Source organism: Cydia strobilella, chromosome 10 (assembly GCF_947568885.1).
Source record: "Cydia strobilella chromosome 10, ilCydStro3.1, whole genome shotgun sequence".
Taxonomy (NCBI): Eukaryota; Metazoa; Arthropoda; class Insecta; order Lepidoptera; family Tortricidae; genus Cydia; species Cydia strobilella.
The window spans coordinates 5,074,555-5,100,762 of NC_086050.1; the positions used below are offsets into that span (position 1 = coordinate 5,074,555).

Consider the following 26,208-nt stretch of genomic DNA (forward strand, 5'->3'; position numbering starts at 1 on the left):
CGAGTTTTACAGCAGAACGATATCTAACGGAAGCTTTGTCAAATGGCAAAAGTAAAATTAGGCACGAATTACTGTTTAACTTTACATAGCTCTACCAAAAATAGCTATTAATAAGTAAGACATTTTTTATAACTGTTACTTCCTCGAATGTATTAACGAATATTTACGAGTACACTAGCAAGAATTTAGACACAGTATTTCAGGCTAGATCTAATAAATCCGCACAAAGTTCAAATTACAACAAACAAGATATCATAATTAAAGTGTCGGGCCGGCGCTACCAAGTAAACAAATTACTAGATCTAATCTAGACTCCTATTCCTTAGTACCTATACCTAGGTACAGGCGAGTCCATTGCTCAAGGACCAGCGCTAGTGTGAGCTGGACAAGTCCTAATTGCAATATTGCGTGAGCGGGGTGCATCTATATACTAGAGTGGAATGGTAATACCAAAGAGGATATAAATGATATAATATTATAGAGCGGTACTGTCATAGTAAATTTTGTAACCACAGTAAATTCACTGGCATCTATCGACACACTTTAAAACTAAAAATGAAGATTTATAAAAATACGATAAAATGTATTTAAATATGGATAAAAGTTTTTTTTTATTTGCATTAATTATTTTTATTATTTTGACCCATGTTCTTTCACTGATATGCGTTAAAATTGTTAAATAACAAACGAAACCGTCAACGCCCTCTATACGAGAGTAGGCCAAAGGTAGTAGCGCCATCTGATCTAGAATCAAATTTTCGTGATTTTCGAGGCACGTTTTTTCCTTAGACTGTATCCATCTATTACGGAGTTATATCTATCTTTGGCAATACCTAACTTTATTACTAAAAAGTCACTCTAGTCTAGCAGATATGAACCACGGGTTATTGAAATTAAGCAATTTCTTAAACGTTCATCGAATTATATTTTGTAGAGTGCGAATGGAAATACACACAACTTGTCAGTCAATATTCTCAATCTAAACCACGAAGTGAACTGTAGAAAATTATTTTGTTGTTGATTGGCTAGTGCGTGACCAATACAGACTATATAGCATAAAACAACTTATAGAAATGCTAATACAGGCCATGTCATATCTGTAAAGAAAGGGGCCCACTGATTATCAATCCGCCGGACGATATCAGCCTGTCAGTTAGAAGAAAAATATGACATTTCCGAACAACTGACAGGCCGATATCATCCGGCGGACTGGTAATCAGTGGGCCTCTTAATATACTAACATTACTACCTAAACCTAGAAACTTTATGCCTCGCACAGCTAAACTGTGGAATGAACTTTCGCCCGTGGTATTTCCGGACCGATAGATACGGCCTTCAAACTTTCAAGAAAAGAGCGTACCTACTCCCATCCTAAAGCTCGGCAACGAACTTGCAACTGCTCTAAAGTTGCAGGCGTCCTTAGGTGATGGTAATTACTTACCATCAGGCATTTCGCCTGCTCGTTTGCCCCCTCTATCATAAAATAAAACCGGCCAAGGGCGAATCGGACACATGCACGAAGGGTTTCGTACCATTATCTTCCCTTAAATATTTATTTTATTAAGTTTTTTTAGTATTTGTTGTTATAGCGACATCAGAAATACATCATCTGTGAAAATTTTAACTGTCCAACTCTCACGGTTCATGAGATACAGCCTGGTGACAGACGGACAGACAGACAGGCGGACGGACAAGTGGAGTCTTAGTAATAGGGTCCCGTTTTTACCCTTTTGGTACGAAACCCTAAAAAGGGAATTGCGAACAATACACAGCAGTTAAAGCGTATTAGGTACTCGCTTCGCCTCGAACCTCGGTTAGCTGTAGGAATAGCCCTGTGCCCTGTTCTATAAACCAGCGTATAAGTTATAGCGTATAGAATTAGATATATAGACGAATTACAGTATAATGTCCAGCGGGGCATGGGAACTGGGGCAACTGTCGGCTGCACAAACAGCCGCAGGACTGCAAGGACAACGCGGTTCCATATTCCAAACCAGTATTGTGAGTCAAATCTGGAGCGGAAAATGGGTAATTTTGAATAGAAAGTTCTATGAAAATGACCCATTTCTATTGCTCGCGACATCCGAAAACTTAAAATTGGTTCAAAACATGGATCAAGTAAGGAAAAAAGTGGGTGCCTAAACTTTATTTCATATTAATTAGAAGTCGGAGGACAGACATAGGTACTAAATTACTCCATCTACAAGGAGGGTGATTCGAACTTGCCATGAAACCGTTATGGATATATTATGATATCTGTGTTGTGTTCTTGTTTAAGAAATGTCACTGATTGACAGCTGACTGATAGTCCACAATAGCCTTATACCTAAATACCTAATTAATTAGGTATTGATTAAATAAGTAAAAATCTTAAAGGCCGGCAACGCACTTACAACCCCTCTGGTGTTGCGGGTCATGCGGGTGTCTATAGGCGGCGGTAATCGCTTAATCGGGCGATCCGTCAGCTCGTTTGCCTCTTATATCATTGAAAAATATATATATTCTGAAATGATAAGTATTCGAACAAATAAAATCGCATAACCAAGCATAAGTGTAATTAATGCCGCTTTAGCTTACAAATATAACAGAGTTAAATTATTGGCAATAATTTTTTAACTGCACCAGCTGTCTACTTGATTATATTTCGTTAACAATACAAAATGTAAAGTTATGACTAGTGCTTAAGTTATGCACTACATTTTAGTAGTGCATAACTTAAGCACTAGTCATAACTTTACAATATTGTTTTACTACATACCCTGTTTCTTGATGTTTATTGGTAGTATAGAATGACGATAAAATATGAAATCCGACACTAAATAAAACATAAATAACAAGTAAACAGTAAACAAAACAAGACAGCTGACTACACTTAGGCTATTAGAACTTAGACTTTGATGCCTATTGATAATATGATTTTAAGGGTCCCGTACCCAAAGGGTCAAAACGGGACCCTATTACTAAGACTCCGCTGTCCGTCTGTCCGTCTGTCTGTCTGTCACCAGGCTGTATCTCATGAACCGTGATCGCTAGACAGTTGAAATTTTCACAGATGATGTATTTCTGTTGCCGCTATAACAACAAATACTAAAAACAGAATAAATATTTAAATGTGGTCCCATACAACAAACGTGATTTTTTTGCTGTTTTTTTCTGTAATGGTACGGAACCCTTCGTGCGCGAGTCCGACTCGCACTTGGCCGGTTTTTTTAACTTCTCATTCGGTTATGCGTCTAGCTAGCTAGTAAATGCCCTGCGAATAAATAGCATAGCTATAAAGTTAGTTAGTTAGAAAGAAATCAATTATTGCCACTCCTGTACCTATAGTACAAACTCAATAAAACGCCCGCAATTAAATCGATTGGATATTTTATTTTTATTTTTTATTAGCCTACTTTGGTGTCCCACTGCTGGGAAAAGGCCTCCCCTCGTTTTCTCCACTTAACCCTGTCATGAGATGTGGATGAGATTATAATTATCGCTATTAGAGCTTTATATCATATTATGCGACAAACAGCTAAAATGTTGCCGTGTATAGTTCATGGGTTGACTGCATACAACTTACGACACCGGTTTCCAATTTATCACATTCAATCTCGTAATATCACATGACGCTTATTAATGAGCTATAGTATCACCCAGCCAAGATTATACTCTTATGTGAACAATACTCGGATTTCGCAGCTTTCCTCATCCGAATACTAATTACCGCACAATGTAAGTAGTGAAAGTTATTTTGGTCAGCTTCCAGTTGTGATCAAACAGATATATAATATTCCGAACAAGTATAACACGGTGAGATGGGAATCCGGGTGGGCTTTCTATGTGAAATTCGCGCATTGTGTGTACGACTGCTTACCGCAGCATTTGGCGATAAACGAAATTGCTTTGGAAGACGTGGCAACCGCAGGCCACCTATCATATGGCGGAAAGAACATTCCGGAGACGACGGTCTATTTAGATGTTTATGTACGAGTTACATACATACATACATATAATCACGCCCATTTCCCGGAGGGGTAGGCAGAGACCACGGATTTCCATTTGCTACGATCCTGACATACCTCTTTCGCTTCCTTCACTTTCATAACATTCCTCATACACGCTCGCCGGTTTAGGGTGCTCTTGACCTGGCCTTTCTTCAGGATTTCCACGATCGATCGATCGATGTACGAGTTAATTAATATTAATAGTTGTTTTCTGTCTTCTCGACACTGCAACGCTGAGGATCGTGGCCCATCAGGACATCAGCATCAGTAAGGTACTAATAAGTATTACTGCAATGTTCTGCCGTCATAAAATATGACATTGATGCATCAAGGCGCCTACTATAGGGCCTACCGGGAAACGCGAATATCGAAATTTAGTTATCTGCCTCTTTATCGCTCGAATATGCAAGTAATAGAGGTTAGATAACGAAATTTCGATTTTCTTGTTTCGCGGTAGACCCTCAGATTGTGATGGATTGTGGTAGTGGCGCCCTCTACGCAGAGTTTCTCGTTCGCGGTTCGCGTAATATTCCCTAATTATCTTAATCTACGTTTGACATATGTCGTATCGTAAATTATTCTGTCAATATTTTTGCTAATACATATATAGCTCTTTAAAATCAAACCTGTAACGAATATTACGAGTACCTAATCATTGATTATTGTAATCCTTACTACATGACAGTAGTCCTAGCACAGGAGCCGCGTGTCAGCAGTATCTGGCCAGTAATTACCCGTCCATCGAATCTCTAATTAACGCAACTGCGTCCATCGAATCTCTAATTAACGCAACTGCGTTAATTAGAGATTCGATGGACGGGTAATTACTGGCCAGATACTGCTGACACGCGGCTCCTGTGCTAGGACTACTGTCATGTAGTAAGGATTACTAACTAGAAAAAACAATACACTCCTTTTTGGGCAGTCGTGTAAAAAGACGGGTAGCGCCATTCGTGTGCTAGGCCTACAGGCATCGCCATGGAACTAAACAGGAATAAAATGAACAGATACAGACTGTTGTTTCAATAAATAAGCTGTATTTATAATTTCTCCAGAATTATGAAATTTTAAGGTTAGAATATATTTAAAAGTAGAAAAATTACTGCCTTGAGTGAGATTTGAACTCACGGCCTCTGGACCCATATGGTGGAAAGATTTCGCTGGCTATGGATGAGGTCTTGGTGGCTCAGTTGGCAGACGCTGGAGTACCGATCCAGAGGCCGTGAGTTCAAGAGTCACTCAAGGCAATAATTTTTCCACTTTTAAATTTATTCTAAGCTGAATAGCATCGTTCGCAGACGTTTCTGCTTGTTAAAAATATTTTTTTATTGAATTTTATATATTGATTTTTTAGACATAAGACAAAATGATGCATCTTCACGCTCTTACATGATAAACGTGATTCGATGATAGGTACCATATGCCTGGTACCATCAACAGTCTCCAATGGCCTATTTATTCCCAAACGGTATCAACACCTTATGACCCTTGCCAACAATGCCATTGCCACGGGAAAGTTGACCTTAGGGTCAGCGCGATGATACGCGAAACTAATGACGGGGTCCGACCTGCAATTACTCAGATGATACAGTACCCTATCGTCCTCAAGTATCCCGCTTGGTGCATTATTGTTCAGACGATGTAACAGTGCGGGTGAATGGCATTGAATTGCCAACTAGGAAGTTTGTTCCAGATGAGGGCAGTTTGCAGTTTTCCTTTCGGCACGGAGAAAACAATTATAATTATAATAGAAATTTAAACACAATGTTTATTGTTATACTGAATAAATATATGAAATACGAAATTGGGTTGTATTGAAATTTGAAGAAGGGACTAAAATGTATGTAAGTACGCAACTCCCTGTTGACATCTGACCTGTATTTTGCGCTCAAAAAGTAGGTCTAATGTTTAATCCAAAGCTTAAGACCGTTAAATAGTAGATAGTATCATCGCAATCTAAGTCGTATTGCGACATTATATAAGTATTACCTGTATAAGAAAATTGAGCTCAAGCAAACATCGAAAAGCAAATGAGTCACAGACTCCGGGACGGGTGAAACTTCGTACTTACTTAAATAGAAACTAATAAAATACTATCACATCTCATGGGTTGACCTAAAGCACGTTGATGACGCATACGCAAAGAAGACACACCTTAGACAACACGGAGCCGGTCCACTAAGTAGCCCGATAGGCATAACACATGCATCAGATTTCCCAAACCACTAAAGGTAATGCTGTGTGTGACCCGGCTTGTCACTGTCGAATAATGGTGTTACTTTTTTTATATTTGCATTAATCCGATGTTCATTGATGAAGTGTCCCCTAACATTTCGAGATATAAGTACACTTTAGACTACACGAAGTTTGTCCTCTAATTATCGAACTACGATAGACCGGTAAATATCAACACTGCATCGAATTGCTATACCAATAGGAGTAAAACTCTCTGCACTGTTCTATCCAGCCGTTCTTTGCCAAGAATTATGTTTTTTTTTTAATGCGTAATTAATAATCACAGATAGTGACCTCAGGATATAGTTACGCACACTCGATAGTGACACCGCTCAGAGAATACGGAGTTGGTCCACTCTCCTCAGTGGCTACTGCCCGAAAGGCATCAACATATGAATCAGATTTGCCAAACCGTGTCATTATCTGTAACCCAACCGATCATTGTCAAGAAAGATGTGTTTTGTTTTGTTGTTTAACTGATTGACTCCAACATGCATGATTATATTGATTATGACGCATACCTACGAGTATTCGTCGTTTATGGAGACGCACCTTAGACTGGACAATTCTGGCGCACTAAGTATGCACACATGAGTCACCATTGCCAAACTATCGGATCATACACTCTGTGACCCAACCATTCACAGCTCAATAATGTTTCTTCCAAATTTCCTGCGTATCTGTCAATCTTGTAAATTTATTTTTGAACAATGTGCTCTGCTCTCTACTTTAAACTTAATACATTAATTAATCAAAGTATTGGTTGATAAATATTCCTAATCCTTAAGAAAGATTTTTCAGACTTTTCCAATGTGACGTTTCATTCTAGCTTTGTTCTTTCCCTAAAAAACCTTTGTACAGTCAAGGGCATATACATTCCCAAAGTTTCAAAAATATGTGTACAGTCGAAGGCAAAAACATCGATCCAGACAAATGGCTCAAAAATATGTGATCACGACTTTACATATTTCGTGTTCACATATTTTTGAGCCATTTGTCTGGATCGATATTTTTGCCTTCGACTGTACAAATGTACACTGTAAAAGAATTCTTCGCGACAGCCTTTTCAAATTCATGAATTGTACTTACAATTATAATCCTATCTATGGTTCCAAATTAACTCAAATATCTTCGTTCAGGTGTGACTTCAGACAAAACTAAAATTAATATAGGTATTTATATACTTAAGTATGGCACTTGTGGGCCATGAAGTAAAGCGGTGGCAGCATAGTTCCATTTTTATCGCCTGTCACTTTCGCACTTACATACTTGTTAGAACATGACAGTCATGATGACAGGTGATAAAAATGCGACCGTGCTACGGCCGCTGGACTATAGTTGTGTGGTTTTACGGTAAGTGTGTACAAACATAGTTGCAAGATCGAGTCCATTGCACGTCGTAAAATGGCATCTTGAAAGCTGATTATGCGTTACAATATAATGTATGTAATAAAATGCAGATACGCATCATCCCGAGGATAGTCCACATATCATGTCAAATTAACGTCTTGACATTAATTGAACACGGCGATAAAGATTAACCGCAATGTGTACGGTTACCGGCCATTAGTGCCATTGGAGACCGGTGCTGCGTGGATAAATATTTAAAAGATGTGTTTTGTAGTATGTAGTAGTCGTTATGGCGGTTAATAAATGTGTCAGGGCTTAGAAATTACATTTGTAGACAATGTCATCTACATACAATACGCTACCTTGCGGAAGATCACAGTAATAATAGTATACAATGTGGTAAGATTGATTGCCGAAGTTCTTGAGGATGCATTGTGGTAACAATGAAAGGCATGGATTTTTCCCTTAAGGTCAATGTGGAGAACCGTTATATAAAAATTATTGATGGGAAGACCGTAGGGCCAGAACTCGTATATCGTACAATGCTCAGACACTGAAAGGAAGACCTTCGCTCCTTCTGCTCGACCGCCCTTCTGTAGTGGTGTATGTGTAGGTACAAACGCAAGAGTTAGAAGCAACAAAATAGCATCTAGACGGTCTTAATAATTAATCGAATCAATTATTGATAGACGATCTTCTTCATATTGACCTTACGCCTTTTAAACATCGAATCTCATTTTTGCATAAATACTTAACTACATAATATAAGGAATTTGTTTACGTTGACCTATGCTATAACGACGCTTTTTACGCGAAAACAACTAAAATAAACAATTGCACAACAACCGGTCGTAAAAAGAAGTCATCGCTCATATTACGCAATCGAATAATCGAAAAGAATTCGTAAAATCGTTACCGAATCGATTCCGATTGTCGGTGCATTCTGCCCGTGTCCGGCCAAAGTAGCTGCATCGTATGGCAGGTTTGGCCAGCTACCTAATTTTAAGTAAAAGAACAATATCTGTCATGTTTTTCCACGGAGGAGATTTTATGGTGCAGCTTCAAAGCATAAGAAATCGAGTGATTAATGGCACAAAGGTTAAATATAATATTATGTTATTGTTTCAGCAACATCTATTCTCATCTATTGATCTTTGCGTTTTGCTTTAGTTTTCATTTTCACCAAAGCATCTGCCTTATTTTGTGCATGGTGTTCAAGAGGAATTAAAACATGCCTTCGTACCTTGGGTACTTACTGAAGTCAATGTGACAATAATAAAAAATAAAAGGCTACATATAACGTAAGAGAAGCAATTTTAATAACATAACTTCCGTGAGACACAGACATATTAAATATATTAATAACGGGTCACTCACGTGTCTGCGCCGGTCCGTCACCGTCGACGCAAGCTCCTGATGACGCTCCTCGGTACGGAGTGAAACATGTAGAGCGTTTTCGACTTAAAACACGTGAGTGACCCGTTATTAATATATTTAATAAGAGAAGCAATGTAACAGCATTTTCGTGACATGAGTCACCCATAGACAAGAGTCTGCAAAAGTACTTGTTCCGTGAAATAATGTGTTGTGGAACGTGTCCAGTTTCTGTTTTAACGTACAGGTAGAGACGTCGGTCACACGAGCATCGAGCAGGTGTCCCGCCCACAGTGCGACCCACTTCACCACTTTCCAACCGCGGACATAGGGCTACCACTAAAGTTTACAGGGCTATAACAAATGTCTTCGATGTTTCTTTGTCTATTTGCCTAACCCTTTTTCATAGTCGGCCACTTTAAGACGACCAATCGGCCCACTCGTAATTCCTATGAGGCGTCTAATCTCGGTTATCCAGGAAATCTCCGTATTTCCCGGGATCTTTAAAATACCTGTACGGCTACCACTAGTTTGACACTGACATATTGCGGACATATTCTTTAGCGTGTGCGTAACTTACTTTCTATGCATCTCGGTCGTACTTACATATTAGTGTGAGCAAGATATAGAAAGTAAGTTACGAAGACGATATTAGTGAATATGTCAGTTTGACACTACTAAGGCAGTCGTGGTAAGACTACTGGTCCAATCGGCGTATTGTTTTGGACTCTACGCTAAATTTTTACTGGCAACAACTATTTATTTTTCCTACATGTGCATAGGTCATGTGTGTTAAACTTGTTTCTCTTCCTTTTCCTACATATTGCAATAAGTTAAACACAAAGCCCTAAACTGTGTCTAATTGCCAGTAACTCAAGGGATTAACTTACGCATTGCTGGAAAGTTAATCTTGATTGATGTGATTGCTAAACGATTTCAGAAAACCGATCTATTCATATTGTAATTCACGATTGATAAGGTACAACTCGGACTTTAAAATGACGTCCACCTACGCACGCCAAGTGTTTGTGTTACTATTTAGAAGTAAAAGTAGCTAATGGATTAAATCTTTTACAAGGTGTTGTATCATTATTACTAAATTTAACTCGGAAGTAGCTCGCCTCAATATTTCAGTATACTTGGTCAAAGTGGCCGCCTAAACTGCTAACCCTATGCCATGAATGATGAAAGGCAAGGTCAAAAGTCCCGGTCGCTCGCTACTCGTACTAGGTAGGTCCATGCAAAACTATGGGAATGCAATTCAATTCCAAACGCAGATCATCGGAGATTTTTTTAGGAATGTGTTTGTTGCATAAAATGTTTGTCATTTTTTTTTACTGTGTATGTTTTTTTTTATTTTCAATGTAAGGTAGTTTTGTAATGTATTTTAATTTATATGTATATGGGTAGGTTTAAGTATTACAATCATTATGAAAGTTTTTTTTATTATCATAGCCACATAAATTATTTTATTATCCACATTCTTGCAATACCACAAATACATAAAATAATCTACAATCAAATATCCGTTATTTATTACAGAAAGTTAAATATGAAAATTGCATCACAAATGATTAAGTAGCTTATGCGAGAAAGTTAACGCTAAGAACCCCTACAAGGCAACGAAATTATAAAATGAGCCCGTAAGGTAAAAATAATCTCTGCGGGGTCGCAAAAAAACTGGTCAAGAGCGAATTGGTACCTATACAAGCTTGGTTTTTGTAGCAAAAAAAATGTACAACTTGTTAGAAATATACAAACATCTAACCTACATCTTCCACGGGCAATGGGAAAGACAAAGCCAGTCTCTATAGGTATATGGTATAGTACACTCACCCGGCACTTTTTGGACTATATAATTTATCCAATATCACACACAATCACACACCAGCGGCACAACGGCAGCGGCGGCGACGGCGGCGGCGGGTATAAGTGGCGTACTCGAAAAGAGGCCTATGCTCAGCAGTGAGCGATAAAAGGCTGATATGATGATGATGATGATCATACACCAGGGGGCCTAGCCAAGATGGCAATGCTACATCGACAAACGCCAAACAAAAAGAAAAACTGTATCGGGATGCTACGAAAATTCACGTGATTATTTCCATACATTATTTAAATTTCGGTAGGTGTTTTCTATCAACGACTGTCAACTTCTCAGGGAGCCGACCCCTGGTTTTTATAGCAACATAAAAGTAGGTACAACTTATGACAATAAAATATATTATTGAAACATTTAGCGTTTAAAAGCCTGTACACTCCTTTTTTGAAGAACCCCCTAATGTAGCCCCTCGAGAAAACCTCGGCAGAGAGCTCATTCCACAGCCATAGCGTCCGCGGGAGGATATTCCTCTTAAACCGCACAGTACCGTAATATTACCAATTTTTACGTAAGGATCCCTAAAATTCATAACATAACGTGCAAAATCTCGCACCTGAGAATGCGGTCGCTTCCTCGACGGCACCTCGAGGATGATTGGGCTAATTTGCCAATTAAACAATTAAAAACTGTCGTTAACATGTCTCTTTATGCGTGACTTCTGTGATGCAACATTCTTGGGAAATTTGTCATTTTTTCTCTGTAGAAAATGTGACATCACTTACATATGTAAAGGTCGAATTATTACTCGTGGTAATTTTGCTTGGTTCGTTTAAAGCTTTTCTTATCTTAAGAGTCAATTTTATTGAAAGAAATAATTAATGAAAAAAATATAAGTAAACTCATGGACAAATTTAGAGGAAGGCAAAAAAAACAGTTCAGTTACTAATTTTGAAATTAGGTGCTGTAATCCAATGATAACCCTTTCTTAATGGCATAGAGTAACTTATACTAGAGCGGTACTGTCATAGTAAATTTTGTAACCCCAGTAAATTCACTGCCATCTGTCGACACACTTTAAAACTAAAAGTAAATATTTATAAAAATACGATAAAATGTATTTAAATATAGATAAATGATTTTTTTTGTTTGCATTATTTTTATGATTTTGACCCATGTTCTTTCACTGATATGCGTTAAAATTGTTAAATAACAAACGAAACCGTCAACGCCATCTATACGACATTTGGCCAAAGCTAGTAGCGCCCTCTGAACGAGAATCGATTTTCTTGATTTTCGAGGCACGTTTTTTCCTTAGACTGTATCCATCTATTACGGAGTTATATCTATCTTTGTTAATGGTAAACCTTTCTATATAACTAACTTTATATATATATTATATACTCATGGACAAATTTAGAGAAACGCATCAAAAGAAAGGTATATTATGTACGTAACTTACCAGACCTATGTAATATTAGGATTACCAAAGTAACACAGTTCCTTATTTCTCATATGGATATGTACAGTTAGCAAAACTATTAGTAAACTTTTTAACATATTTGTATGCAGGGGTGCTAAGTTAATAGTATGAATAACTTCCGACTCTGACTAATTATGATTTTGATATTTAATTGGACAGTTAGATTTTAATTTTCATAATAAATAGTCGCCAAAACAATAGGAAGCTTTATAAATGAGACACTTCACGACATCGAGACAGTTAACGATATCCTTTAAAAGTAAACTATTATTCATGCGCATTGTTTTTTGTAATAAAAACTCAACATGTCACGACACCCATATGAATGGACCACACCTCCCGGCTCTAAAAAACGCCAGGTATACCACGAACCCTACAAATTCCTGAATGAATCACACCGAAACAGGTTCAGTCTCGGCACGGACCCTCGGGACACAAAAAACGAACTATAATTTAGCCAAAGAATTCATTGACTTAAAATTTAATAGTAGGTTGTTCTGAAACGGACAAATTAGGTTGAGGTTTTTTAAAAAGAAATGTGGGAAAAGTTAAAGTAAAAGTTGAGCTTTGGGTAATGAATCAAGTTGAAATACAATATGACAGTTTGGAAGTGTGTCGCGTTGCGATTTTAGTGTGAGATAGTTTTATTGTTAAATCGCAGACGGTTACTGAATATGGTTATTTCTGCTCCTGTGCCCATTACATCGGGATGCCGCAAGGGTCGCATTTGAGGCCATTACTTTTTGTAGTTTTTATTTACGATTTGGCAGAGAACCTCTTTTGTCCATCACTTTTTTATGCAGACGATCTGAACTCTGAAGGTATTCACTCAGCCCCAAAATTATCTATATACTATTTCTGACTAGTGTATTAGCAATCGTAGCTTTAGAATATTTTTATAATTTTAGGATAGTTTTTGCATGTTCTGCGATTTCGGTGGTCTATCCAGTTTTTCCCATATTGCCTTAGATGGTGTATCCCTACCAGTCTGCTCCGACTTCCGGTACCTTGGGTCATTGATCCAGAGCGACGGACGCATAGACCGTGACGTGAAAAATAGAATAAATGCAGGATGGATGAAATGGCGACAAGTCTCTGGAACAACTTGCGATCCACGAATGCCTCTTAAACTTAAAGGGAAAATTTACAGGACGATCGTGAGACCTGTTGTAATGTATGGATCAGAATGCTGGGAGACGAAAATGACGGATGAAAGAAGAATGCACGCAGCGGAAATGAGAATGTTGAGATGGATGTGTGGAGTGACGAGAAAGGATCGGATTAAGAATGAGTATATTAGGGGAAGTTTGAAAGTAGCACCAGTAACGGAGAAGATAAGAAGTAGTAGGTTAGCGTGGTATGGGCATGTGATGAGGAGGGATGAATGCCATATAGGCAAAAGAATGTTAGGGATGAATGTTGATGGATGGAGAGCGTTTGGTAGACCCAAAAAGCGATGGATGGATTGTGTGAAAGAGGATATGAGAAAGAAAGGAGTGAGTGCTGAGTTGACGAAAGATAGAGGAGAATGGAGGAGAAAAACATGTTGTGCCGACCCCACATAATGTGGGATAAGGGCAGGAAGAAGAAGAAGAGGATAGTAGTAGTAGGGCAGGACTGACCAACAGTTCCCATCGTAGCAAGGGTCTATAAAATTTAGAGTTACAGGTTGTACAATCACTTGCAATAACACCTTACACGCCGAAGCGCGCAAATATATATGTCACGACTTTAGTTAAATAGGTGCAGAAATATTATGTACCTATTTTGTCGTGTAAAATTTTATTGCACGTGTACATAATTACGCTGCGCTCAAAAGCATCGGAGCACACCTATACTGGTTATACCATAAGTGGACAAAACGTACCAATTTTCGAAAGACCTCTACATCGGCACCGGTGGCGCATGCCCGGTGCTCCACATACAAACTCGTATGCGATTAAGGGTAAGCGCAAGGAAGCGAGACGACAAAAACACGACCAACCGCTGTCGCGTGCCCGTGCGCACCGACTTGACAGGTAGGTACGAATTCATAATTTATTGACTGATATTTCAACAATCAGCAAAAAAATACTAACCTAACCTAACTTAAAAACTAATTTCACAGCAAAAAAACTAGTTGCACAGCAAAACACAATCTTCGGTGTAAATCAGAATTTTTGAAGAACGTATTTTTTTTTGAGGAACGGACGATTCAAAATAAGTATCTAATTTATTATGCTAAGTACTAGCTTATAACCGCGACTGCGTGGAATGATGATTTCCGTTCCTCGACAAAAACTCATAGAACTCAAACAATGAATGGGCCCTACGGAAGACCAGCGCTGGCTTTATAGCTAGCATTATGCTGAGTTGGGTCCATTTCGTGATGCACACTTGATGATCTCTTCTTTTCTTGCTGTTGTTGTCTGTACTTACATGTTCGTACTTGTGTTGTGATCGTCACGAATAAATGTCTTTTATCTTTATCTTTATCTAAACACTCAAACTATGTATCTCATCTCCATACCGAACTATAAATATAATTCGGGTATAAACGAAATAAATATCATATACAAAGAAAAAAATTACCAAGACGATAATTCGGGTAGATGCTACTTTCTTATTTGAAATACTATTTGTAATACCATAAGTAACAATGAGTGGTATTTTGTGAATGGCATAACGTAATATTGAATAAATACGGTTTTATTGGGTTAGGTCCTATAAAGCGAAAGAGAAACTTATCCAAGTCAGCTAAATATTTACGCCGATTTAAGGCATAAATTTCTTGCAGTTAGTATTAAAATCGCGTATAAAATAAACAAAACTTGGGTCATTATGGGTCTGGATTAATAAAATCTCAATGGCACGATGAGTCGCGTTTCCCACGGCGGCGGGCTAGCAGGCTCTTTACCGTATGTTTTTAGGCTAGTGAAGTAGTAGCAGCTAGAAATCCATACTAATATTATAAATGCGAAAGTGTCTGTCTGTCTGTCTGTATGTTACCTCTTCACGCTTAAACCGCTCAACCAATTCAGTTGAAATTTGGTATAGAGATAGTTTGAGTCCCGGGGAAGGACATAGGGTAGTTTTTATTGCAGAAGTCATCGTTTACGAGGGTGAAAAGGGGGGGTGGAAGTTTGTATGTGGAATCGATAAAAAGCAAATTGGATAAAAAAAGCTATCCAAACTCAATGCAGACGAATTCGCGGGCAAAAGCTAGCTATAAAGTCAATGTGGAGATCTGTATATTTATATTTTTGTTTTTGTTGGGAAGACCATCATAAGGCAAGAACTCTCATATATATGAATGCGTACGTAGCTCAGACATAGAAGGGAAGAGCTTCGCTCCTCTACCGACCTCCGTAAATCAAGTACCTATGTATGAAAGCGACGAAAGAGTGTGTTGATGGTCTTACCTTATAGACGGTATTCACCACATTCCTTATATATTGCATCATCGGAACGAAATAAAAGATTTTCACCTCCCTCATTACACGAATAAATAACTTGTGTTTTAAGTATCGTCAATACAGACGTAAAAATTCATAATTAAACAACCATCAACGATTGAAATGTAGTAGGTACCTAACGCAAACTGAACGCTTATTTAAAACTTCTAGTTATTCCTCGCTCAACATTGCTTAGGCTTAGCTTTCATTACATCTCAATCCCAATCATCACATAATAAGACAATAAAACCGGAGGGCTGCTTGTAGTATATCTGTCTGTGTATCTGTCAGTCCTCCAATACGCCGCAATAAATGCTTCAATGAGTCACTTGTACGTACGAAGTATGAATCAGTCAATGTTAAACATGATGGATTCGTCGATTAACGCGTTTTTTGATAGTTTTAGGGTTATATTCGAAATTAGCTGGACAAATTAAATCAAGTTTATTAAACGAGTTTTTTGCATTTTGAAACCCACAAATCCAACTAAGTGTTTCCCGTGAGATACGTTTATGGAAGCATCTGTATTTAAGGACATTTATGCTATTTTAAGCTCTTTGTTCATCCCATGTATGTTTTCTGTGTTATCTCCTCAATAAAATAATAATAATAACTGCAAGCTCCTAAATTAGAGAAATATTAGCATTAGCAAATAAGTAAAGGCAACTTCTTATTTGCTGTAAAATACTTCGAGATATAGGCCGGATCTGCAATTGCATGCAAGACGTTAATAAAAAAAACTGCCGCTTTTGCAAATAAACTTCTACTAGTTAAAGCTACCCGCAATTTAGAAGAAATTAACTGCTAACTCTATGAATCCTTAAGCAACCAGTTTAATTTTACGGCCTGGAATGATACACAACCAAACAAGCCCCCGAGCTATTAGATCATTCGATTGTTAACTTGATGCAGTTGTGCAAACGATAATTCTCACATATCGACGATCATCGGTTTGGAACACGAGCCAGAGGCGATCAATGCGTTATTTATTTAACTTTCTGTTTCGTAACATAGGAAATGCTCGGTCATTATTCTTTTTTATGATTGCAAATGACACATGTGCTACTCATTAGGTAATGGAAAAGTAATTATGTTACAAGAAACTCTCCTGACCCTTTTGTTGGCAACGATGATATTGCTTTGACGTCTGTCAAGTTTTATGTCTGATCAAGTGATCACGGAATGACAGATATATTGCATTTATCTTCTGCACCCGATAAAAGGAAAAATTCTGCAGATTTTACTAAAAACTGGTAAAAATATTTCGTTAGCATTATATTACAACGGAACATTATATATCTGCTTTGGCCGGCCCGTCAGCTATTATTTCATACCTACTAAAGGTACCTATAGGTAAATAGGTAACTAATTATTAACATACATAGAAACATCCATATACGTAAGTCAGAAACAAATATTTTTAATAACATAAAAATAAATTACCTTATCATCAGGATTCAAACCCTGAACCAGCATCATAGATCGGAGTGTGGACCGACTAGACAGTCATTATACTCATTATAATGGACTCATTATAACAAGAACTTACGCATCGACTAGAATCGTCGCATTACACAACGTAAGTAATTGTACGGATAATTATTTTAACAATCGATCGTCGGTAGAAAGGAGGTCGCGTAATTTACGAGCCGATTATCTTAAACAGGCTTAATGTAGTGGGCTCCTGTGGACGGTGACAGAGAAAATGTACAGTCAATAAGGATTGCCACTTGAGAACAAGGGGTATGTATGCCTACATACAAACAGATATTTTTTTAAATTAAAAAACGTTTCACCGACAATCGATTATTATTATTAAACCATTTATTTCAGGCAAAGCCCATAAAAGTGTTAGTAATTAGGTACATGTACAAAACTTACAAGACTATTGTTACAGAACAGAACTAAGTTACAAACACAGACACAACCGGATGAGCACAAAGATACTTAAATGTAAGGTTTTCTTTGGTTTGTTTTGATTTGATTAACACTGTCAATAAAATAATAAAACTACAATGGTACAATAAAGTTATAAAATTAAAAATTAAAATTATCATTGCTAAATTAGGTACGTCAGACAGAGGTAAAAATAAAATTAATTAATTGGATCATGGATTAAAACATTAAAATAATAAAAAAAATATATATACCTATATACATATTGTTTATATTTTAAACAGACGGTGACAGAAACTGGGCAACAAATCAGGATGGTTACTCAGACCAAGACGTAGAAGACAGATACATTTTATGAGATATATCAATTATAATAAGATTAATAAGTAACTTTGGTTCCTGTAGACGGTGATATAGAAACTGGACAATGAATATGGATCGTTAGTCACTTGTTCTTAGGTGAGGAAAGATACACATTATGAAAAAAGATTCATTTTGTGAATATGATTTGATTATCTTAATTAAATTCTTGATTATCAGGCTTAATGTATTTGGCTCCAGTGGACGGAAACAGAGAAAATTGACAATAAATGAGGATGGCCATTTGAGTACAAGAGGTATGCCTACGTAGGTACAAAACAGACATATTTTTAAAGTGGAGGTGCTCCACCGACGCAATAATTACTGTTGATGATGCTAAGTATATTTAAGTAGGTAGCTGTAGGTAATTGAATTAAGGCGCTTGTATACGGTGACAGGGACACTGGACATAAAATGAGGATGGCCACTTGAGAAGAGGGGGAAGAGAACAGTTATATTTTATTATACGTTACATGTCGATTATTTTAAGCAACCGTTATAAAATGAGAACTTTTGTATAGGTACGTGATGGGACAGTAACACAGGACATATAAAGAGGATGGTCACTTGGGAACAGGAGAACGACAACAAATACGTTCGTAGGCAATATGTAGTTGACAAATCAAATATACTTTATAAAAAATCAAATCGGTACCTATCTTAAGGAACCATAATGTAATAAACCGTTTTTCGACAAGAAAATCCCCCTGTCGAAAAACGGTTCATAAATAAACTACTCGTCATAGACGGGTGGACGTCATCCTCGCAGCTCTAAAAATATTATTTTAATTAAGTAGATAAACATACCTTTTGCGCACTTTATAAAAATAACTAAATAAACATAACTTGACCCCAAATCCCTATTGTAAAACAATGATTTATCAACAGTAAGGTTAAAGAAAAAAGTGATCGTTAAAAATGTAATAAAAGCGAACCGGTAATCTAAAATCTTATTTGATTACCTTTTACGCTCTTGTTTTTATTCGATAACGTATCGATATTTCGACTCGATTAATCGATGTTCGACATTTAACTTCACGCGTTACCATTACATAAATTGCCCGCGGCTATCGATTGATACGATTCGATTCTCATCGGTACCGTACCCCTAGTGTAAATATCATTCAATAGCGTGACGTGAAGAACGCGTTTGCGTTAAGTGTCATTTTGAGTTTCAAAAACGTCCCGCTTGGCGCGCTGTTCAAAATCCTATACAAAAATAGACATAACGCAAACGCGAACGCACGGACGCGCACTGATTTACTTTATTAATTCCAACATATTCACAAATATTTAAAGCCCCCAGTTTCATTTAGTGACTAAAATGAGTTTAAACGTCCCTTAAATATTTTGGTGGGGATTATTTTTTACATATTTTCAGGGCACGAAAAATTCACGAGTAATTTAAAAGGAATTATTTAGAAGAACGAATTGAATTAGTAAGTATTGGTTATCATAATATAACAGGGATTGGGATCCTGAATCACAGGCCCAAAATTACACTACTACTGGACTTCAAATTTTGTTTGCTAATAAATTATTCGTGATAAAAAAGCTTTCGCAAAAAAGATTCATTATATAATATTTTTTTTCATGACATTAAGTCCAATTATATCGTTCAAGATAAACAAAATTATGTCATGTTTAATTTAAAAGAGCGATATTAAAATACATGTACTTTAAATTACATTATACTTACTTAATATTAAACGTTCAACAAGTAGGTAATCGAACTGGCTGGGATCTTATTGGTATCGGTAAAAACTTTTTACTAAAAAGCGCACAAGCCGCATTATGTTTGTTTATTTTTTTTAACAGGTGGCAAACCGGTTAAGCCGACCTGCAATTTGACAGGTGTCAAATAGATACGAGTACGAATACTAGAAAGTGAATAACGAACGTACATTTTGTACTGTAACGGGGATCTTAAAGGGCAAGCCGGTGGGAATACCTGAAGATAACGGTAACGTTGCATTTGCTCTTACTTTTATAGGCCAGACAATATCAGTAATCAATTACATTACTTTTAAGTAATGAAATTACTATTGACAGTGTATAGTGATTGAAATGAAATACAATAATGAAAATCGGTACGAAAGAATGACTGTAATTATTTATGTCATTCGTAGTTCGTACTGATAGAGTCTGGTGCGCATTAGAAAACTTGTCAACTCGGTGTAAGTTTTCTGTAAAAGGGAAAGTCTAGTTTTCCTCTTTGGTAACACTTTTACTAAGCAAATGTGATATCTTAGAAACCATAAAAGCGGTCGCTATGCTTAATTTAGATATTAAATAATGGTAGTTACCTGGTCGACTCGTAGTTTTCTACTCAGCTCAGCGGCACCACACTCCATTCTTGGTGCCTGTAACAAATAGAAAACCAAAATTATTTAAAGTTACATACAACTTATTATTTAAAGAAACCATCTAATCTAACTATATATTTCACAACAAACATTTACAATACAAATTTCATAATACAGATATTAAAAACCTAAAGTTGCATGGGGCATCGTCCCCAGGACGCTTGCTGCGTTTCCCCGCTGGATTGCCAGACTTAGCCGCTGAGCGAAATATTCGCCCGCTCGAAAATCGCCAGACACCCAGACAAGTTTATTTGAAATTTCTTTCACAACTTGTCTGGTGTCTGATGACCATGGCCCAAAGGTTTCGACTGCAAGCGCCGCAAATATGTAATTCTCTTTTAAAAATGCATATTTGCGGCGCTTGTTAAATTGGGCGTCTTCTGCAGCCGTCCCCGGTTTCCGGGCCGAGCGCTGGACGTGGGACGGAGCCAAAGTATCCACACAGGTCACATCCCACGCCAAGGATCGCCCCAAAAACCAAGGCACAAGCGAGCATCCGTCGGGTCTTTTCCCATCCGCCGCTGACAAGCCAGCTGGTTCGAGGGTTGCCGGTATGTTAACTGTACCGAGAGCTCTGCGGATCAGCTCATTGAGCGCCGCGTGCCTGAAATTTCGGCCCGCACTCGACTGGCAAGATAGTCCATGGCGTCCGAGGGCGTCGACTGGGCCTCCGCAGCGGCAGCAGGGGTGCGGTTCACAGGTCTTTAGCCCCAGCCTGAGGCATACGGCCACACGCAGTGCGGCCGGGTCCAAAAGAGATCCTATGTTCCGCGACGGCAAAGCGTGTAACCAATGTCCCGACTCTGGCTCAGATACTGCCAGTAATCGAGCACGCTCACTGGGGTTACAACTGTCGTTCAAAAGTGTTTTGTGGGCTGATTTTATATTTACCAAGTCCCAGGCAGCTTGGCTAGTTTTTTCTGTAGGTGGGTTCTCACCGGGAAATCTGGCTCCCCATGTAGACTCCGCTTCTGCCAAGCCCGTCACTATCAAATCAGTGGGATTGAGGACGTTAAGAATATCACTGATGAGACTGACGGTGCTATGCACAGATGAGAGAAAAGCAGGGAGAGCCAGGTCCCCCGTGGAGCGAATACCCAGCCCGCCATAATTGATAGGCAGAATAGCTTGGGACCAAGTTTGGGGATTTAACGAGATGTTTAAAATTTTGCAGATTGAATTTTTTTGAGTATTGTCAATAAAAGACGTCAGACTGGGTTTCCATATGGGGCAGCAGCGTAGAATATACAAGAATTTAGGTGAGAACAGGCACAAGCGCAAGATGTAAAGGGCTATGTGGGCGTTAATTTTAAAAAGTAAGTCCGAACAATCATGGAAATTGTTTAATTTTGAATTTATGGCTGGAGGAATGCCATTGATATATATATATATACGGCCGAGGAGACGAGTGACACGAGCGTTGGTTTATAGCACACTACTTTATTGACGTAAGAGATGGGTCGTGGGCGCAGCCACACACACACACATGCATGGGTAGTTGCATACATATACAACACCCCTCCCTCTATTTTACTAACTAATATCCTAAAAATATTTCTTAAAACCTACATTTAATTTTGAACGGCTTCGTAATCTGATACGCGAATCTGAGCGCACACCTTGGGTACCTTGTTGCTCATCCTCAGTGGAGACTATCTCTGTATCAATCTCTTCAGAGCTATCCGTAAAATATTCCGCTTCTTGAAACTCGGCGTCACTTGGCACTGACTCTTTCCCCTCCCGCGAGAGGTCTGGAGTGTCACCAGATGGAGACGACGGATCTGGAGGGGGAACATGGCCTCCATCGGTCGTTGGCGGCGGCGGCGGCGGTGGCGGCGGCGGCGACGGCGAAGGCGACGGCGGCGGCGGCGGCGGCAGCAGCGGCGGCGACGGCGGAGGCGACGGCGGCGGAGGCGGTGGAGGGTCTATAGATGGTAAGTACTCATCCAAATCTGTTAAACTTAGATCCCCTGAGCTGTCAATCCTTATGGTACCATTGTATTTTGCTATTTGATTTATGTGTTTTTTTATAATACTGTCTGTATAAAAGTCTTTGATTAAATACAAAACTTTACCAATCCTTTTTTCGATTATCCCTTTGCACCAGTTAAATTGAGACTTGTTTACATACTTTTTGTAAAGTATTAACTCGCTTTTTTTAAAATTACGTGACACGTTTTCTTTACATGGTGAACACTGTTGAATTTTTCCAGGTTTATTAACTACGGACTCGGCAGATGATAAGGGCGATAACTCCGACAATGGATTCGACACATCAAGCCTACATCTTATTTTGTGACCGAATACTAACTGTGACGGGGCGCAGCCTGTGGTTGAATGTATTGAATTGCGATAATCCATTAAATATCTTAATAAGAGTAACCGCCTCTGTCTATCATTTTTACCCATTAACATGCTCGACTTAATACCCTTTTTTGTGATCTTAACAAAAATCTCGGCCTGGCCGTTACTGGGGGGGTGGTAGGCCGGTGACGTAACATGTTTTATGTCGTTAAGGTCACAAAATCTAGTAAATTCCTGCGAGCAAAAAGCAGTACCATTGTCACTTACTATTGTTTTTGGTAACCCGAATCTGGAAATAAAGTCGCATAACTTGTCTACTACGGCCGTGGATGTCGTGCTAACCATGGGATATACCTCGAGCCATTTACTATAAGTATCTACGATTACTAAATACGTATGTCCATATAGCGGGCCGAGGAAATCAATGTGTAACCTTTCAAAACAACGCGCAGTCTGAGGCCACGGTACAGGTGGCGCGCGGGGCGGGGACGGCCGCAACTGCTGGCACACCTCACACGAACCCAAAAACAACTCCAAAGCCCTGTCAATCCCAGGAAACCAGAATCGAGCACGAGCCTCTGCTTTGGTTTTAACTATTCCCAGATGTGACGTATGTAGTTCTGCCAGAACTTTATCGCGTAGCGACTGTGGAACTACCGCTTTATGACCCCGCATAATAATACCATTTTCTACAGCTAACTGAGTTCTACATAAATGGTACGGCTTGAGACGCACATCGGTGATTTTATTTGGCCAACCATTGAGGATATACCTACTCACGATATTTAATATCGCATCTGTCTTGGTACCTACCTGTAATTCATTTAGAGTTAACGGTTTAGTCTCGCCGTCTGCAACAAAACAAACATATGCGGCCTTATCACTATCGGCGAGTGCTGGCTCCGCGCCGCGCCCACTCTCCCCCGGCAGGCTTGCCCGAGACAAAAAGTCTGCACTATTGTCCGCACTACGCACATATTCTATTGTGTAATTATAACCGCTGAGAAATAGTGCATACCGTTGTAAACGATTAGCGGAGACCTCGGGGATGCCTTTGTAGGGCCCAAATATTGAAGTTAAAGGCTTGTGGTCCGTCCTTAAAACAAACGGCTCTGCCCTACCGTACAAATACTGATGGAAGCGACGCACTGCATAAATTATTGCGGTTGCTTCCCGCTGTATTTGCGCATACCTTTTCTCCGCGGGGTTTAGAGTGCGCGAGGCAAATGCGACCGGCCGCTCGACCCCGTCAGAATCCAGCTGTGATAAAATAGCCCCTAGGCCACTAGGTGATGCATCACAGGTCAAAAACAGCTTTGTTTTAGGGTTAAAGTGTGTAAGAACCTGATCCGACACCAGATGACTTTTAATTTTGTTAAAAGCGTCGTTATGCAACTCTGACCACTCCCACTTTGTATTCTTTTTAAGTAGGTCATATAATGGACTGAGTATGGTCGAGGCGCCCGGAACAAAATTTCGGTAGTAGTTACTTAGCCCTAAAAATGATTGTAACTGACTAATATTTGTTGGCACCGGTGCTTCGACTATGGCTTTAATTTTCTCTGGGGATTTTTTTAAGCCTTGTTTATTTATTATATAGCCTAAGTAGCTAATCTCGTCCTTAAAAAACTCGCACTTATCCCGCTGCAATACCAGTCCCGCATCCTGTAATCTTTGCAACACTACCTTTAACCTGGCCTGGTGCTGGGCGACGTCGGCGCCCGTGATAAGCACGTCGTCGAGCAGGCACAACACGCCGTCGAGGCCTGCGAGCACGCATTCCATTGCTCGCTGAAATATCGCTGGCGCAGAAGCCAGCCCAAAAACGAGACGTGTAAAGCGAAATAATCCCCGGTGCGTGTTTATGCAGGTCAACTTTTGTGAGTCTTCGTCTAGCTCGAACTGGTTGTATGCCATAGACAGATCTAACTTTGTGAATGTTTTCCCCCCGTGTAACTTTGAAAACAATTCATTTATTGTAGGCAGCGGATATTGATCGATAAGCAATTGTTTATTTATGCTGACGGAATAATCTGCACATAAACGTACTGAACCATTTTTCTTTAAAACTGGCACTACAGGTGAGGCATACTCGGAATGATCAACTGGCTTCAGAACCCCTAAACTGACAAGCCTATCAATTTCTTTGCTAACTGTATCGCGTAATGCGAACGCTACCGGCCGCGCCCTAAAAAAAACAGGTTTTGCGTCCTCTTTAAGCCTTAAGTTGACCTTATACTTATTGAATAACCCTAAGTTACCTGAAAATAATTTGGGATACTGTTTCTCTAAGTCAGTGCTACCTATATGTAATTTATCATTACAATAATGCACAGATTGCACAGGTGTAAGTTGCAATTTAAACAAAGCAATAAAATCTCTGCCTAGCAACGGCGGCCCGTCGTCGTTAACAACATATACGTTCAATGCGTGAGTGCTACCCGCATATTCCACCATCGACCGTGCATTACCTTTACACTGTAGATGTTCGCCTGAATAAGTGACTAATCTTTTTTTTGTAGGTAACAATGGTACATCTTTAAAATGCATTTTGTACGTAATGTAAGAAACAACAGTCACCGCGGAACCAGTGTCGATTTCAAATTTTAACTTTCGACCATTGATTTTTACCGTTTCAACCATAGGCTCACCCCTGAAAGATCGAATGTAATACAACTTACCGTCGTCGTCGTTATCGCCCTGACAATCCGCCGATACATTAACGTAATTTACGCTAGTGCACATCTTACGGAGATGCCCTTTTTTATTACACTTTTTACATGTAAACTTAGCGAAACGACACTGTGACGCACTATGGTTGGTGTAGCCGCACACCGAACACTTCACCTTTGCACTTCCCTCGTTTTTACCACCACGCGCGATCTTAAATAACTCGGAGGCCGAGGAGTCCGACGATCCCGGAGTAACGGCAGCGGCGCCGGCGCCGGCGCCGGCCGCGGCCGCGCCTGCCCGCGCGCGACGTATGTTTTCCGCAAGTTCTACCGCCTTTGCTAGAGTTAACGCGGATACATCTTGAGCGTACAATTTCTCTTTTTCCCTGCCCGGCAGCATCCCCATAACGAAACGGTCACGTAACGCTTCTTCTATGTTATTAAACGCACAGTGCACTGACAGTCCTCGCAGTCTAGCGGCCCACTGCGGGTATGACTCGTGTTGTTGCTGCGCCGCAGAGTAAAAGTTGTGCCGCTCGCCGAACCCGGTTAACTTGGGAGTGAAATGATCGTCCAGTAATTGTAAAATGTCTTCGTACGGCACTTCTTGGACATCTTTGGGCAACGCCAAATGCGTTGCCAGCTCGTATGAGCTGTCATTGAGTGCGCTTAACAAAATCGCTCGTCGTTTCTGTCCCTGTGCATCTGTAGCATTTGTAATATTATTAGCGATGAACCACTGACACACGCGACTTTTAAAATTTTTCCAAACTTGCACATTATGGTCAAAAGTCGGCAGGACCCCGAAAACAGCACTCATCTTTTTTTAAATGTGGGTAAACGTCGCCACTGATATATATATATATACGGCCGAGGAGACGAGTGACACGAGCGTTGGTTTATAGCACACTACTTTATTGACGTAA

General features: G+C 39.2%; 2 protein-coding genes across 3 annotated transcripts in view; both read right to left on the reverse strand.

The window, feature by feature from the left end:
* LOC134744533 (axoneme-associated protein mst101(2)) overlaps positions 1 to 26,208 on the reverse strand; it is a 169,676-nt gene that overhangs the window by 35,053 nt on the left and 108,415 nt on the right. For both annotated transcript variants that reach the window (XM_063678339.1, XM_063678340.1), the window contains one exon: positions 20,247 to 20,303. In XM_063678339.1, coding sequence (XP_063534409.1) covers positions 20,247 to 20,303 — 57 coding nt within the window. The remainder of the gene's footprint in view (positions 1 to 20,246; positions 20,304 to 26,208) is intronic.
* LOC134744887 (uncharacterized protein K02A2.6-like) lies at positions 21,562 to 26,135 on the reverse strand. Its single transcript, XM_063678833.1, has 2 exons — positions 22,180 to 26,135; positions 21,562 to 21,598 (listed from the first exon to the last, which is right to left on the reverse strand). The coding sequence occupies exons 1-2, from the start codon at positions 26,100 to 26,102 to the stop codon at positions 21,562 to 21,564; spliced, it is 3,960 nt and encodes a 1,319-aa protein (XP_063534903.1). The 5' UTR covers positions 26,103 to 26,135.

What these genes read in the sequence shown, in the direction of transcription:
- LOC134744887 (XM_063678833.1), bottom strand. Translation starts at nt 26,102, where the DNA reads ATGAGTGCTGTTTTCGGGGTCCTGCCGACTTTTGACCATAATGTGCAA. An exon ending in CCGTCGCCGCCGCTGCTGCC is followed by an intron (nt 21,599 to 22,179) that starts GCCGCCGCCGCC and finishes ACGCCCACATAG; the next exon opens with CCCTTTACATCTTGCGCTTG.